The 14,086-nt window shown below is 40.4% G+C and overlaps 1 protein-coding gene across 1 annotated transcript in view; it reads left to right on the forward strand.

Annotated features, from left to right (window-relative positions):
* Positions 1 to 14,086, forward strand: part of pdgfc (platelet derived growth factor c) — a 64,682-nt gene that overhangs the window by 38,388 nt on the left and 12,208 nt on the right. The window contains exons 2-3 of the mRNA XM_080465061.1: positions 1,888 to 2,080; positions 8,469 to 8,643. Of these exons, the coding sequence (XP_080321187.1) occupies positions 1,888 to 2,080; positions 8,469 to 8,643 (368 nt within the window). The remainder of the gene's footprint in view (positions 1 to 1,887; positions 2,081 to 8,468; positions 8,644 to 14,086) is intronic.

Genomic DNA, 14,086 nt, shown 5'->3' on the forward strand with positions numbered 1-14,086 from the left:
TGTGTGTGTGTGGTCTCAGTACAATCACAAACAAACGACAATCACTAGTGGCCCAACATGAAACTGCATTGTTTTCAGTGTTTCTGACGTTTTGAGCATCGTTTACAGAACTTTGAACGTGTAAACATGAAACTTTTCTAAAGCAAAAACGCAAAAACTAAAGGTTTTCATGTGAAGCGTTGTCACGTTCTTGCCACCCACGTGTTGCACAAAGCTGCCGAAGCCCTCTTTCTATGACAGATCACTAAAAACAGCATTTCCTTCACCGCGTTAATGTGTGATTTGCTCACCGTTAACCGATAAAAACAACGACCGGAGCATTTTGAGCTCAAACCAGTGAGATTGTGAGGCAGTTTGTTTGACGCCTCACTGTCAAACCACAGAAAAGTCTCTGTGGGTGTTGTGTTCATGCCCATCACACCAGAATCAGTGTGCTTGATGTGAACACACACTGGAGTCCAGTGACTTGTGGTCAGGCGCTGAGTCTGATTCAGATTTACACGTTTATAAACCAGAAAGATGAGCTTGAATTTCTCAAACGTGCTGGATTACACTCTGGTTACTGATTGTTTTTCAGATTTCCTCTCTACACCACCTTGCTCCCGTTCTCATTGTTCACTGTCTACTAACTCACACCTCAAGAAATACAATTTGGAATAATCTTTTCTATGTCAATGAAACTCCACATTTAAAATGTTTTCACACTACATTATAGGGTCATTTTTAAATTTGATAGAGATTTTTTATTTTTTATTTTTTAAATTTGGTGAATTTGTTATTTTCTTGCACTCTACATGAAACTGCTCAGCACTGCCTCCTACAGTGAGGCAGAGGTACTGATTGCACACATGAAATACACTTTTTCTAGGGAAAGTAAAGATTTATGATAAACGGATCTATTTATTAGATTCATGATAAACAGTAATAATGCAAATCACATGCTGAATCTAAAACTAATCCCAGTTTGTATGAGATTGTAAAATCTGAGTTGAGGTGAGGCGCCAGCTGACTCAATTCATCACTATTTGAACAGTAAATATGCAAGTTTAGCAATTGTAATTGTAAAAATAAAATGGTTGACTTTTTTTTTTAGATATATACAGCACATCATCAGTTGTTTTTAAAATTTCCTGAAGTCTGTGTTATTTTCCGAGTAGTTTGATGTTGAGTGTCTATCACACACTATAATAAACATTTACATAAATGTGTGTGCTTACACTGGACCATTAGTTCACCCTAGTGATTTTTAAAGGCCGTTAGCCTCAGCTTGTTCACGTGGAGTGAATGCGGTGCGACGGATCCCGGGGGTCCGAGTGACAGACTCTGCTTGTGATTGGAAAGCCTGCAGCCGCCAGCTCCTCTGGGCTTCATTGGGTCTATAAGAAGGGCTGGACAAAAAAACAAACCTCAATGCTTCTCTCAAAGTGCTCTGCATTAAACTGTGATCCACAGAATCATGGCTACAACACGACCCAAAGTTCAAAATATGTGTCGTGAGGTTCTCACTCCATTAGGATCTGTCTTCACTCACACAGATTTAAGAAAATAAAATGTAAATCTAACACAAGTTCATACAATAACTGACAGTAAATTGTCGTCACAGTGGTGGAGAATAAAATGATGATAACTGATTCAGTCTCAGCTTTGGGTTTTATTGTTTTTCTAATGATTATAAAGTGTCGGAGCTCTGCAGATCTCCCCACACAGGGACAAGGGATATGGAGGGAGGCTGGTAATAAGTGCAGCAGGTGGGATTACTCAGTATGTTAATTTTATTCCGCCCTGCACAGATTCTATTGTGTGTTACCTAATATGTTTGGGTAGAAGTTAGTTGCTCGTCTACTTGAAGCTGGAGACACTAAAACGTTGTGTCTCACTCTGTTTCAGGGGTGCAAGACTCTCATCAGGAGAAAGTGATCACAGTGTCTGGAGAGGGAATGATCCACAGCCCAGACTTCCCGCACACCTATCCCAGGAATACCGCCTTGGTCTGGAGACTCGTGGCGAGCAGCAACATGAGGATCCAGCTCGCCTTCGATGAGAGGTTCGGTCTGGAGGATCCTGAAGATGGAATCTGCAAGTAAGACCGTGCATGAGGAGAAAATATACACGCGTCTGTGCTCAACTGCTGTGACTTCATTAAGATATTATTATTATTATTATTATTATTATTATTATTATTATTATTATTATTATTATTATTATTATTATTATTATTATTATTATTATTATTATTATTGTTGTTGTTGTTGTTGTTGTTAATATTATTATTATCTGCAAGCTGGACAGTTAACAGTCACTTCTATCAATCTGTCATCATTTATTTTTGGCTTGTTTCTCTCGTCATTGATTGTAGAAGTAATGGATTGTGAATACAATGAAAATGCAATTGTACTCATTAAATACATCTCACACTGTGTAATCTACACCGTGACTTTTGAAATCATGAGTAACTCCTGAGTACTACTTTCAATTAACATTCTAACTTTTTCGTCTGTATGTTTTTGTCGCCAGAAAGCTTATTATGAGCAAAATCAATTAAAAGTAGTTCTAAATTTTAAATAATTATCAGTAGTTGTAAAAAATAATTTATTGTTTGAGAAACGTGCTTTAAACTGTATTATGTACAGATAAAACAAACGGGTTGAAAGTAACTTTTTGAGAAAAGTACTTGAATTGATTGATTTTAACAACAGTACACTTACTTGTAATTAAGTACGAACTCCCTCTAGGTTTGACTTAATAGTTTACTGTTCAAATAACATTCATGATGTAATTTATCTGCCGGGAAAATGGATTTTTTTGCCAATGATAAAAGCAATAACATGTTTTTAAGCAGTTAAAAATAGCGGCACGGAGTTTTCTCGTCCGGCCCGCCACATGCATGTTGGTCCGAGGTAAAGACGTGTCCTGTCACTGTTCTAGTCCATCTTTAAAGATTTAGAGTGGGAGTGTTGCTTCTGGTCCACCGTGGCAGCTCGTGAATATTGAAAGCCCAAAAAGAGATTTGTGTCACCCAAGGTGACGTGGCGCCGGCCGGCATATTTTCCTCCATGAGCTCAATATTTATATCTGCTTATAGAGCGATTTAAAAGACACGAGGCCAAACCCTTAGAATGCTGACAGAGAAACATAAATACACACATATGCTCACAATACATCCTCTCTTCTATTCAGGATCCCACTTTAGAGTCGGTTTTAGTGTTACTGTTGAATTTATTTGGTGATTTCGATCCCCGGCAATCGATCAGCGTGCACTACATCATGCTCAGTACCTCGTGTCATTGTATTCCAGCAGACTGGTTGGTGAGGTGGAGCCCAGAGAGAGGAGATGGAGAGAAACTGGGGGAGGGTAACCTCACTACCCATTCCTGGAGAGCCCCCTAATGGATGAGAAGTGGAACAACAAGCTTGTTTTTTTCCACCCCATTATCTTATTTAGGATGTTCAATAGCATGTTGGGAAGTTGCCTCTTCGCTCAGGGAAATAATTCATTGATGAATGAGGTGTCTGTGTCTTGCTTCCATGTGAAATTAAGATCAGTTGCAGCTAATTCAATTCTGTAAAGTGCTGCCATCCTACATTCCTGCCTCGGTTCCATGTCTCATTCAGCATATCTTGTTTTTATTGGCCGTCAACTGAAAACAGAATGAAACCACGCCGTGTGAGTAATTTAGGGCGCCCCGGCACACCTGCCATCCGCCTGGTGCCGGCTGACGAATGAGGTTAAGGTTGCCGTCGAGCTGTGCGTTGTGCCGAGTGACAAACCTCTGTGCCGCTCTGTCTTTACAAGACTGCACTCGTCAGCGGCCTCGAAGAAACAAAGGCAATAACAACATCCTTGTCCAGGGTCATGCAAAGTCATCACCACATCTCCTGTTCCATCTATAGCAATTCTTCATCCCTCCCCAACCTTTCCCAAATCCACCGCTAAAGCCCAGCAGGTTTTGATCAGATCCCAAGATACACACTCTTGGCAGGGCCGGCAGACAGATGAATGTAGCGTGCAATCACAAGCTTGTCTTTTCTCTTGACTCTCTCTCTTTCTGTCCCACATTCACTCACACATAAGCCTCTGGCTCAGCCTCCATCTCAAACGTATTCACGAAATTCCACCCATAGAAAGTGTTTTGACTCATCCTCATTGTCATCGATGCTCTGCCCTTGTATTCATTGCGTAACAGATGCAAATAAGCAGTCAGTATAACGTCGTGTCCGGTGATTCACGCAAGGGGGATTGAAACAAACGCGTTTGGCTCTGGCGGCGAGCCCGTAGCCAGAAGCCTTTGTGGAGACGAGAGGGTTGGAGGCTGTACAGCCGAGATGCTCATCTGCTATTCTGTTTGTCCGCGGCAGCGATGAAAAGCATTCTTACCAAATCCACTGGAGGAGAGGCATATTGGGGAGGGATTGGTCCTGCAGCTGGTTGGCATGGCAGCAGAGTCGTGCTTGACGGCTCCCAGACAGAACCGGAGCTCACAGAGGCTTTTCAATCTGGAAAAACTGTGTTTGGGTTGCTAATGTGCATCGTCTCCATGCCTGATATTTTCATGCATTAATAATGTTTGTGTGGGTGTGTGTGTGTGTGTGTGTGTCGGGGGGGGGCACATTGTGAATATTAAACCACTTTCTGCACTGAAAGGTGATCTAACTGTAACGTGTACGTTGTCGTTGTCGTCACTGTGACCGTGGAGGCACTCCGGTTCGGTGTCGGTGCATTTGTAAATCTGAGAAACCGCTGTTCAACACGACGATGCTGAACACATGGCGACGTGCAATGATCAGGGCGTCGTGCATTATTGATGAGCCATCTGTCAAAGCCGTCTGAAGGAGGACTCTTATTGAAAGACGCTTCTTTCTTCAGTGAAGCACTGAAGAGACACAAGTTAAAATCACCCGTTTTTGTTTTTTGTGTTTTTCTGCTGTGGAATTTGGTAGCATTTGTACAATTGACCTTTTGAGATCAGTGGTTTTCAAATACTTAAAGCTAATGGCATGAATTATATGCAGAGAAATAATTTATCCAAGGGAATCAATAAAGTATTCCTTCCTTTCTTTCTATATAAAGATGTACCAGATATTTCAAAGACCTTCAAAGAGTTCTGCTTTTTATGGATCCCAACATCCGGTAACCATAATATCTAATTGATCTGTGACTGAGGGTTGAAGTGGACATTAGTAAGACCCGATGTGATGGATTTACCGACCAAACACTGAGGACACTGAGCTGGAGGTGTCTGAGCCGAGGATGTTGATGTTTTTAGTGGGAGTGAGCAGAATAAAGAGGAGTAAGAGTCCGTTAGCGGGACGGACGGTATCAGACGATCTCAAGGTGACCGGTGGAAATCCTCATCCCACACTTTGTTTAGAGGACACTTTTTGAAACTTCTCTCATATTGGTTGTTGTTGAACAACAGACAAAAACTGATTTGAATTAAAAAGAGCGCACCGGCCCCCACCCCCAACCCCTGAGTCTGGTTCTGCTGGTTTCTCCTCCTCTGGGTCTGGTTCTACAGGTTTCTCCTCCTCTGGGTCTGGTTCTGCAGGTTTCTCCCATTTAAAAGGACGTTTTGCCTTTCCATCACCTCCTCTACTTGTTCATGTGGAATTGTTGTTATTTTGTGCTACAGAAATCAAATTGAATTGAAGTGAATTAACTGATCAGAGTTCTGCAATAATCTCTACAATCGTGTCGTTACATTTTCCTATTAAACCTTTTCTGTTTGGTATATTTGTTTGAAATTGGACACGCTGTGGTTTGATGGGCTGCGTGCACATGATCAAATGTGGTGTCAGTTTCTTTAGTTGAACGCATCAATCAGGTCCTCTGGGGCGCTGACAGCAGGAAGAAGAGACAGTGTGTTATTAAGAGTTGTAGCCATGCAAGCAAAACCTATTTTAACATTCAGCACAAGCATGTTATCATGGATTAACTCTCAGTTTCGAATGAAGATGGACGTTGCCAGAACAACACAATATGATCTGTTTGCTTGTCAGGTAACAGACCTTCTGTATAATTTTCCAAATGGTAATCCAGTCAATGCACTTATTGACACCCCCTCCCCCGCCCCCTTTAGTTTATCCAACATCACAGAAAATCCCTTTTTAGCGTCGCTCATGTCCCTCCGTGTTGTTTTATTCAAACCAGCTTGAACTGAATCTGTCAAGTCCGTGCAGAAAGTAAACAATGTCCTCGAAATCCAAATATCCGAATTGGCAGCGCTGGATGAGAGGTTAGCGTGCCTGTTGACGCAAATGGCAGAGTGATTAATCCCAGACTGTGAAGAGTCGGGGCAACAAGGCCTTATTGAACGCACGGCAGCCACCGTTCGCATACGTTATAAATAATAAAGGCTGAACTCCTGAACTGCCGTCTAAGTGCTGAGGTTGGTCAATGTTAGCGTTGGCACACCAAAGAAGTTTGGAGCGTTTCCATGCGGTTCTGCACTTCATAAAGTTTGATGGCGTTATAGATCGGCAATGTGGGCAGTGCAGGACTGTCATGTTGCTGCAGTGGAGAAAAGTTAGCAATTTCTATAAAACTGTTCAAAAGTTGTCTATAGAGGCTATAAGTTTTCAGTCATTTTGACATTTTTCAAATACAGTCTGAGACAAAAACAGTTTTGCAGTTTTGGTTCGTGGTGCTCATGCACAGTAGCAGCGTTTCAGAGAAGTTGTGTTTATACCTGTTTCCATGGAAACGGAGTCAAAAAGTTCCATCTTTGGAGCAGTTCTGAAAAAGTTGTGTCTTTCACTTGCTCCCAGCTTGGATGTCATGTAAACAGCCCGTAAGCTGCTCCACATGCTTAACATCCAGTTTGTTTTCAAAAAATGTTTGTATTTAACTATTTAACTCACATACAACAACTACAACTACTATTATTATTATTATTGTTATTGTTATTGTTATTGTTATTGTTATTGTTATTATTATTATTATTGTTTTTATTATTATTATTATTATTATTATTATTATTATTATTATTATTATTATAACATATTGCAGTTCTGTGCAATAAGTAAAAAAAATCCTCTACAAAGTTTCTGTTTATGAAATAAAGAAAAAGTGGTAAATGTTTGTCACAAAGCTGCAATAGTGACAATAAAGTGCTTAAAGGTGAGAATAACCGCTTAACTCTCTTGAACATTTAAAGTCTTGTAATGAAATCTGCTTGAAATGATAAAACTTAAGAACAAAAACCTGAGTTTCCACTGGGTTTTGTGTAATTTTGCCTACTGACTGACACTTTAATTTGTCTTTTGCAAAAGTGCCCATTGAAAATAACCAACTGAATGAATTAGTGTGAAACAAAATAGACATTCTGTCACTTTCAATAGTTTTTCTGTACAGGTCATATCTTTGAAAGTTTTCTCATATTCGTGTGAAGATGATTGTCGCATATTAGAGAAACTAAATCGACTACTTCACTATGTAATCTTGTTTTTCTTTTTGACATTCATCAACTTAATGTTGTCAGTTTGATAGAAACAGGAAGGAATTGCGTCAATTAGTTTCATTTGGTTGATGAAGGTTAATGAAGCAGAACAGTAAACGAGCAAAGTTTATTTCTCTTAATTTAATCCAGGTGATAAATGGAGGAGCCATTTCTTCTCCCACAGAAAAGGAAACTGTAACTTTTGTTTGTTGTTGATTTTTGGATTAAGCTCTTCTTTGTTTTGCTCACAGAAGCAGCACGAGACTGATGGTCGACAATAAACCAAATAATAAAAACTACAGAGTCTAAAGTTGCTCTAAAATCATTTCAAACTGTTGGAAAGCTGTGAAGAAATACTCTAATCCAGGGGTGTCAAACACATTCAGTCCAATTTCATTTAATAGAATAAAATAGTGCACCTTTAAATTCAAGCTTAAAGTTTTCTTCTTTGTCGCACAGAGAATTCATGATGAAAGTTTTGCCTTTTTCTCGGTGGTTTGGACGGATTGCAGCTTCTTGTGGGCCTGTTGCTCTAATGGCATATGGAGGAAAGCCATCTTTTTTTAATGAATAATAAATAAATAAAAGATGAAATATTTAAAATCTGCATGATTTTTACTTCTGAATATGAGCCTGCTACGGCTTGAACATGCACTTTACACAATCTTCTGAACAAGACAAGTAGAATAGTTTTGGAGGAATTGAACACTCCTGGTTCTGTAAAGATGTGTGAGTGAATGAATGAATGAATGAATGAATGAATGAATGAATGAATGAATGAATGAATGAATGAATGAATGAATGGAAAAAGGCTGTTATTCTTAATGTTTTGGACCAGAGGTGCTGCACTGTGTTCAGATAAGTCTAAGTGATGAAGCTGCTGTGATAAATAATCCTCAGGAGTAAACGTGTCTTCTGCGTGCTGTTAAAAAGCTGTAAACAGTTTGAGAAGCGCTGCACTCCATTTCTTTAAGAAACACAGAAAAAAAACAGACATCAAAATAACCTCCTCCCGCTCTTCCGTCCCACCAGGTACGACTTTGTGGAGATTGAGGATGAGAAGACGCTGCTGGGTCGCTGGTGTGGCTCGCAGTCGGCACCGCCCACTCACGTTTCCAAAGGCAGCCAGATCAGCATCCGCTTCGTCTCCGACGAGTATTTCCCCTCCGAGCCCGGATTCTGCCTCCGCTACTCCCTCCTGCCGGTGGTACGTACGGCTCTTAACTGGGAGCAGCCAAGGAACCACGATGTTCCCCCGCCTCCGTCTTCAAAAGTTCACGTCGCAACACACAAAGTCTCTCCACGTACGCACTATCTAACTCATTTGCTCGTCGCACAACATGCCGTCTTGATTTTGTAAATTATCCATTTCTGCTTATGTGTACCGGAGGTTTTAAGCATCGTTGGGGAGGAATTATCTGCCACCTGCGCCGTCGTTTTTCATAGTAATGAAGACACACACACGGAGAACATGCAGTTCTCACACAGTTCAAACTAAATAAATACGAGCAAATTAAAATGACAACCTGGTTGGAAAAAAACCCGTCAACGCCTGAGTTTTAAGGATGAATGCGGTGATTTCAGGAGCCTCGGTCTTCTCTCTTTAGTTTAGTTTGGTTGTTCTGCCTGTGTGTTTAGTGGTTTATTGGTTTTGTTGCATGTTCGGTTTGGGTGATTGGCGACTTGTAGATTCTTGCTGCCATAAATTGGATGAAGCTGGAATTTAATGATGGATAAATGTTCTAGGACTCAGCATACAAGTTGGAAAACATTTCTCACTGTTTTGATGTTTCAGGTTTAAAGATACAAGATTGAAGTTCGGGTATCTATCCATTTGTATTCATTCTATACTGACTTTATACAACTAAGGCCCGATTTATGAGACGTTTTTAAGTGGAAAAGGAAAACGTTCATAAACGCTCCGACTCTATCTCTGCTTTTATCGGGGGAAAACAACTTTTCTGAAATGCTGCTACTGCTCATGCAGACCACGGCCATTGTAATTAGTTGTTCTGCACATGCTCAGTAGATGAACAATAAGAACAAAGTTTCCTCCAGAGTGCCATGACTCCCAGTCCATATTCTCCTGGGATTTGGTAGTTTTATTTTGACAGTCACCGTAATAACAATCCAACTTGGTGGTCTGTCCACTAGAATGTCCGTGTTCTCCTATTATTAATGTTTAGAGCTCACTGTTCTCTGCTGCATGTGTGTGTGTGTGCTTTCAGTACGAAAACCTGAAAATGACATAATTTTCAGTGTATCTGCCATTTTCAAAACGACGCCATGTAAACGTGTATCTTTTCTGAAACGAAAATCCAAAAAACAAAGTGTTTTCACCTGAAAGGTTTTCGTGTAAACGGGACCTCAGAGGCACATAAGAGAAAAAAAAAGACATTTCTGTCGTCTTTCTTCTGTGACAGACACACATTTTATCACCGGGACTGTTTCACTCTACATGCTGTCGTCTCTGACGTTGTTTCAAAAGTCTTCACTCTGAGTTTAGTCTGAGATGTAAATGTGGCAGCACTGTGCTCACTGAACCGCACTTCAGTTTGATCCTCTGTTAAACATCACAGACACAGTTTGTAACCCAGAATTTAAGATTTTGAAGTTTTTCCACGCTAAATGGCCCAACACTCTCCACTCCGTATATCTTCTATATCTTTAGATCTGAGAGTTGGAGTTGAGTTTAGCCGATCCCAGCTGACACTGGGCGGGAGAGCGAGTGCACATTTGGACACATCGCCAGAGAAACAGTTCAACACAAACATGCATATTCTGTCAGATTAGACTAAACTGATTGGTTTGGACTGCGTTTGGAGGCGGTGGTACTGTGAGGAAACAGAAAGGCATTTAAGACCTAGAACCTGAACCGGTCACCTGCAGTAAATGTTCAACATGATGGATCCAGAATAAAGAAAGAGAACAACAAAGCGCCGTGACCTCTGACCCCGTCGGAGGCTTCAGGCTGATGTGTGTCACCGGTGAGACTTTTCAGTGTCTGATTGAGTGTCATCGGACTGAGACGGGGGAAATGAGTGGCCTCGCACTCGCAAAGTGGTCTGCTCACCTTTGGGAGGGATTCGCTCAAGCCCCTCAAATGAAAGACGGAATGAAGTACTTTCTGTTTCATCATACACAATGCGTTCCTCTCAAAAACCCACTTTACTCAAACACACGTGTTATTTCATACTGAAACGTATTGAAACACCCGAGCTCTCTTTCTTCTCTTCCCATTGTTCTTCTCCACTCCTCTTTTCCTGTAACGGAGACTATAATCACCAGTTGCAGTTTTTCCGACCTAATCATTGTTTCCGTTCACCTTTTAACTGTGAAACCGAGAGCGTGCACAAGGCTGGCGCTCGTGAAAAATTGAGGACGGAGGCGGCGGGTTGGTGTGTCGAGTTTGATCGTGTGTGAAAAGATGAGGCAAAATATCAGCGGGTTGAGTTTAAGGGCGATTTGAAGTTCATCCCGCTCGTGTTCCTTTAATGTGGCTTCTGTGGCTTCGTGTTGGTCACGCTAACTTTTCTCTCTCCACCTCCACAGTTCAGATTCAGAAGAATAAAGAGACTGAAAATAGAGCAGAGGAAGGGAAACAAACCTCGTGATCCTGAACGTTGAAATGTCAGAAAATTACCGGTTTGCACTGCAGACAAGGAGGGAAACTATTTGATGAGAGCTTTATTGAAATTTTATATATATATATATATATATATATATATATATATAATTGATATTAAAAAAGATTATAGAAGAGACGATCTGACAACCGTTAATAGACGAATCCATCCATCGATTCGAGTCATGGAAACAAAACAATCAATTCAGAGGCATCAGATGAACTCATACTGCCACGACTCAATAAGCTGATATAGCAACAGCTCTATCACTGCGTGTGAGTGTGACCTACGTTTTGATAAGATTGAGTGAGAAATGTTGCCGTGGCGACAACAGAAGGACTTTTTCTTATTTCTACTTAACTGCCTCACGCAATACACACCCATTGAAAACTACAAAAATGACTTAAAAAGATAGGAAACTTAAATTCTCACAGTTTGAAAAAACTGTTTCACATCTAAATAGTGGACACATGTGGAAATGTCTTAAAAGTGATACCAAGTGTGTAGATTAAATTCTGGTGACGCATCATGGTGTTAAACAGACTATTTAAAAAAATGTTTGAGCCAAATCCCATCCCTTTGGAATGGTGAATTTTTTTGCAGTTTTTTTGCCGAGCCATGAACAAAAATCATGCCTATATATAGCCAAGCACTACAATCTGACATTCTTCCTGCCACAGTGTTTGTCTTTATATGAGTGCAAGCAAGAACTCTGTTTCTGCTGCTACAGGAAACTCAGGCTAATGTTTCGACTCCAAAGCTATTTTACTAACAAGGTAACACAGTTCTGTGCTAATATGATTTCCTCATGCTGAAATCGATGGAGGTGGTTCTTCTTTTAAGGGGTTCATATTATGCAAAACAGTACTTATCGTCCCCCATACCTGTTTTTTTTTTTTTTTTTTTTTTCAGTTTTTAAAAAGTGTGTTGCTCCAACCAGCCAATCAGAAATCAAACCCTAGTAAAACCAAGGTAGGCCCTCCCTTTGACTCCTCCCACAATTAGGCAGCTCTGCTCTGCTCTGGCACATGGCACCACGAGAGGAAGTACTTCCTCCTCTTCCCAAGATGGGCATGTGTGGGCGGAGCCAGTCCAGCTCACACAGCCACAGCAGATTCTGAATGCAGCTCCTATGATCCAATATTCAAATGAGGAAAATCAAGGAGGAGCTAGAAACTTTGAATAAAAGGTTTTTAGATGAACGAGACCATGAGAAAGTGCTGAAAAGCTGGATAATATGACCCCTTTAAGAAAATACACACACAAGTACTCTTAGAAATCCTCCAAAGTGACTCCTTTCAATCTTAATGCATTTTGTTTGTATCCCTTCTCACCCTGTTTCTTCAGTCCTTGTTTCAGTGATCTTCAGACCACACATGCAATCACAATCCCTTCATCCCGGGGATGAAGCCAAGAGACGACGGCCATGTTTTGACCTGTCATGTTGTGGATCTGTTCACTTGCTTAAAGTAAACTGCTGGTTAATCCCTGACGGCCCGCTGTGCAAACACAGCGCTGAGGTTACTGAAGAGCTTTTCTTTCACTCTGTAGCTTCTCTTTGTGCCTCCAAAGCTTCAATTTCTACTGATTTGTTTTGAAAGTCACTGAAAATAACAGCACTAAAAAGAGCATGAAGTGATTTTCTAAAGACATAAAGAGCATTGTGCTGACAAAGATTTATATACAAAGTACAGATGGTTTAAAAGTGAAATGTCACCCAACACACATTGTTGGAACTATATTTTATTATGAGACATTTATTGCAGGAGATTGTAGAAGTAAAGCCATGCTTTTAATGAAACTGAATGGATTCAACCAGTAACACACTGATATCCACATTAATAACCACGGAGTGAAAAGCTTGTTATTCTTGAAATGTTTTAATAAGAATCTAAAAACTGTCTAGACCAAGTTATCTATTTTGTCTCATAATAATAAAATGGCTCCAGAGGGTTTTAGAATATATATGAAAACGGTTGAATTTATTATTGAATTGTTGCTGTGACTATTGCAGAGGTCTGCAACCTTCAGCTCTGGAGCCACATGTGACTCTTCAGCTCCTCTAAAGCGGCTCCATGAAACTTCCAGAAAATTGTTTGTAAATAAAGTTTTTTACTTTCATTCTTATTTTATGTGTATACAACACTGCTTTTAAAAATTCTTCGAATCTCCGGGCTAAAAATAGAATTGATTCAAACGGCAAAAATAGCAAAAATAATACAATTATTGAAAACACTCAAAAAAGCTAAAGCTTTGTAAAGGTTTACACTATGTTCCCAGCAGATCCGTTTCAGGCCACCGTGGACAAAACAGGATGGGCGTGAGACAATGCAGGGGGACGGGATGGGCAAACGTAAAGGGTTGTGATTGCCCTGGGCGCTGTGCCAGATTTTTAAACTGTCAAAAAATGTGCCGCGGCAGCCACGGTGCAGATGAGAAACTTAGTAGGCCGTAGCAAAACGGGATGAACCCCACAAAACGTGACAGCACGTGATTGGACGTAATAGAACTTGGAGGCGGTCCTTAGTGGGACGGGAGGCTTACAGGGAGTGACGTTTACTGAGGCATAAACGTTCTCCAAAGGCACATTTCTTCCGTAGAAAGCCTTGACAGAACGTAAAAAATGTGCCAGACCTTCCTCAGAATTACCCAAAATCCCACGACGCACTACGGTTCGGACAAACGGGGCTGCCAGGAACATAGTGTAAGCCTAGCTTAATTTAGCTAAAAGTGCACAGTGGCTATAAATAGCTAAAATGGCTAAAATATTCAGGATACATAAAATAGCTAAAGCCGCAAAAATCCATGAAGAAAAAAGAAGAAAAATTGCTCAAATTAGCAACAAAAAAAGGAAAGTCACCTAAAGCTACAGCAATTCTTTTTCATTTCAAATTATTGGTGTGTTCTGTGGCTCCAAATTTTATTTGGTGGAAAATTGCAAACAACCACCAAGATAAGGGTACAAATTTCAAAGAAAACCTAATAAAATAAAAAATAATAATAAATTCTTAAGAGTTTTGGACA

Source organism: Lipophrys pholis (genome assembly GCF_963383615.2).
Source record: "Lipophrys pholis genome assembly, chromosome: 6".
In the NCBI taxonomy this organism is placed as follows: domain Eukaryota; kingdom Metazoa; phylum Chordata; class Actinopteri; order Blenniiformes; family Blenniidae; genus Lipophrys; species Lipophrys pholis.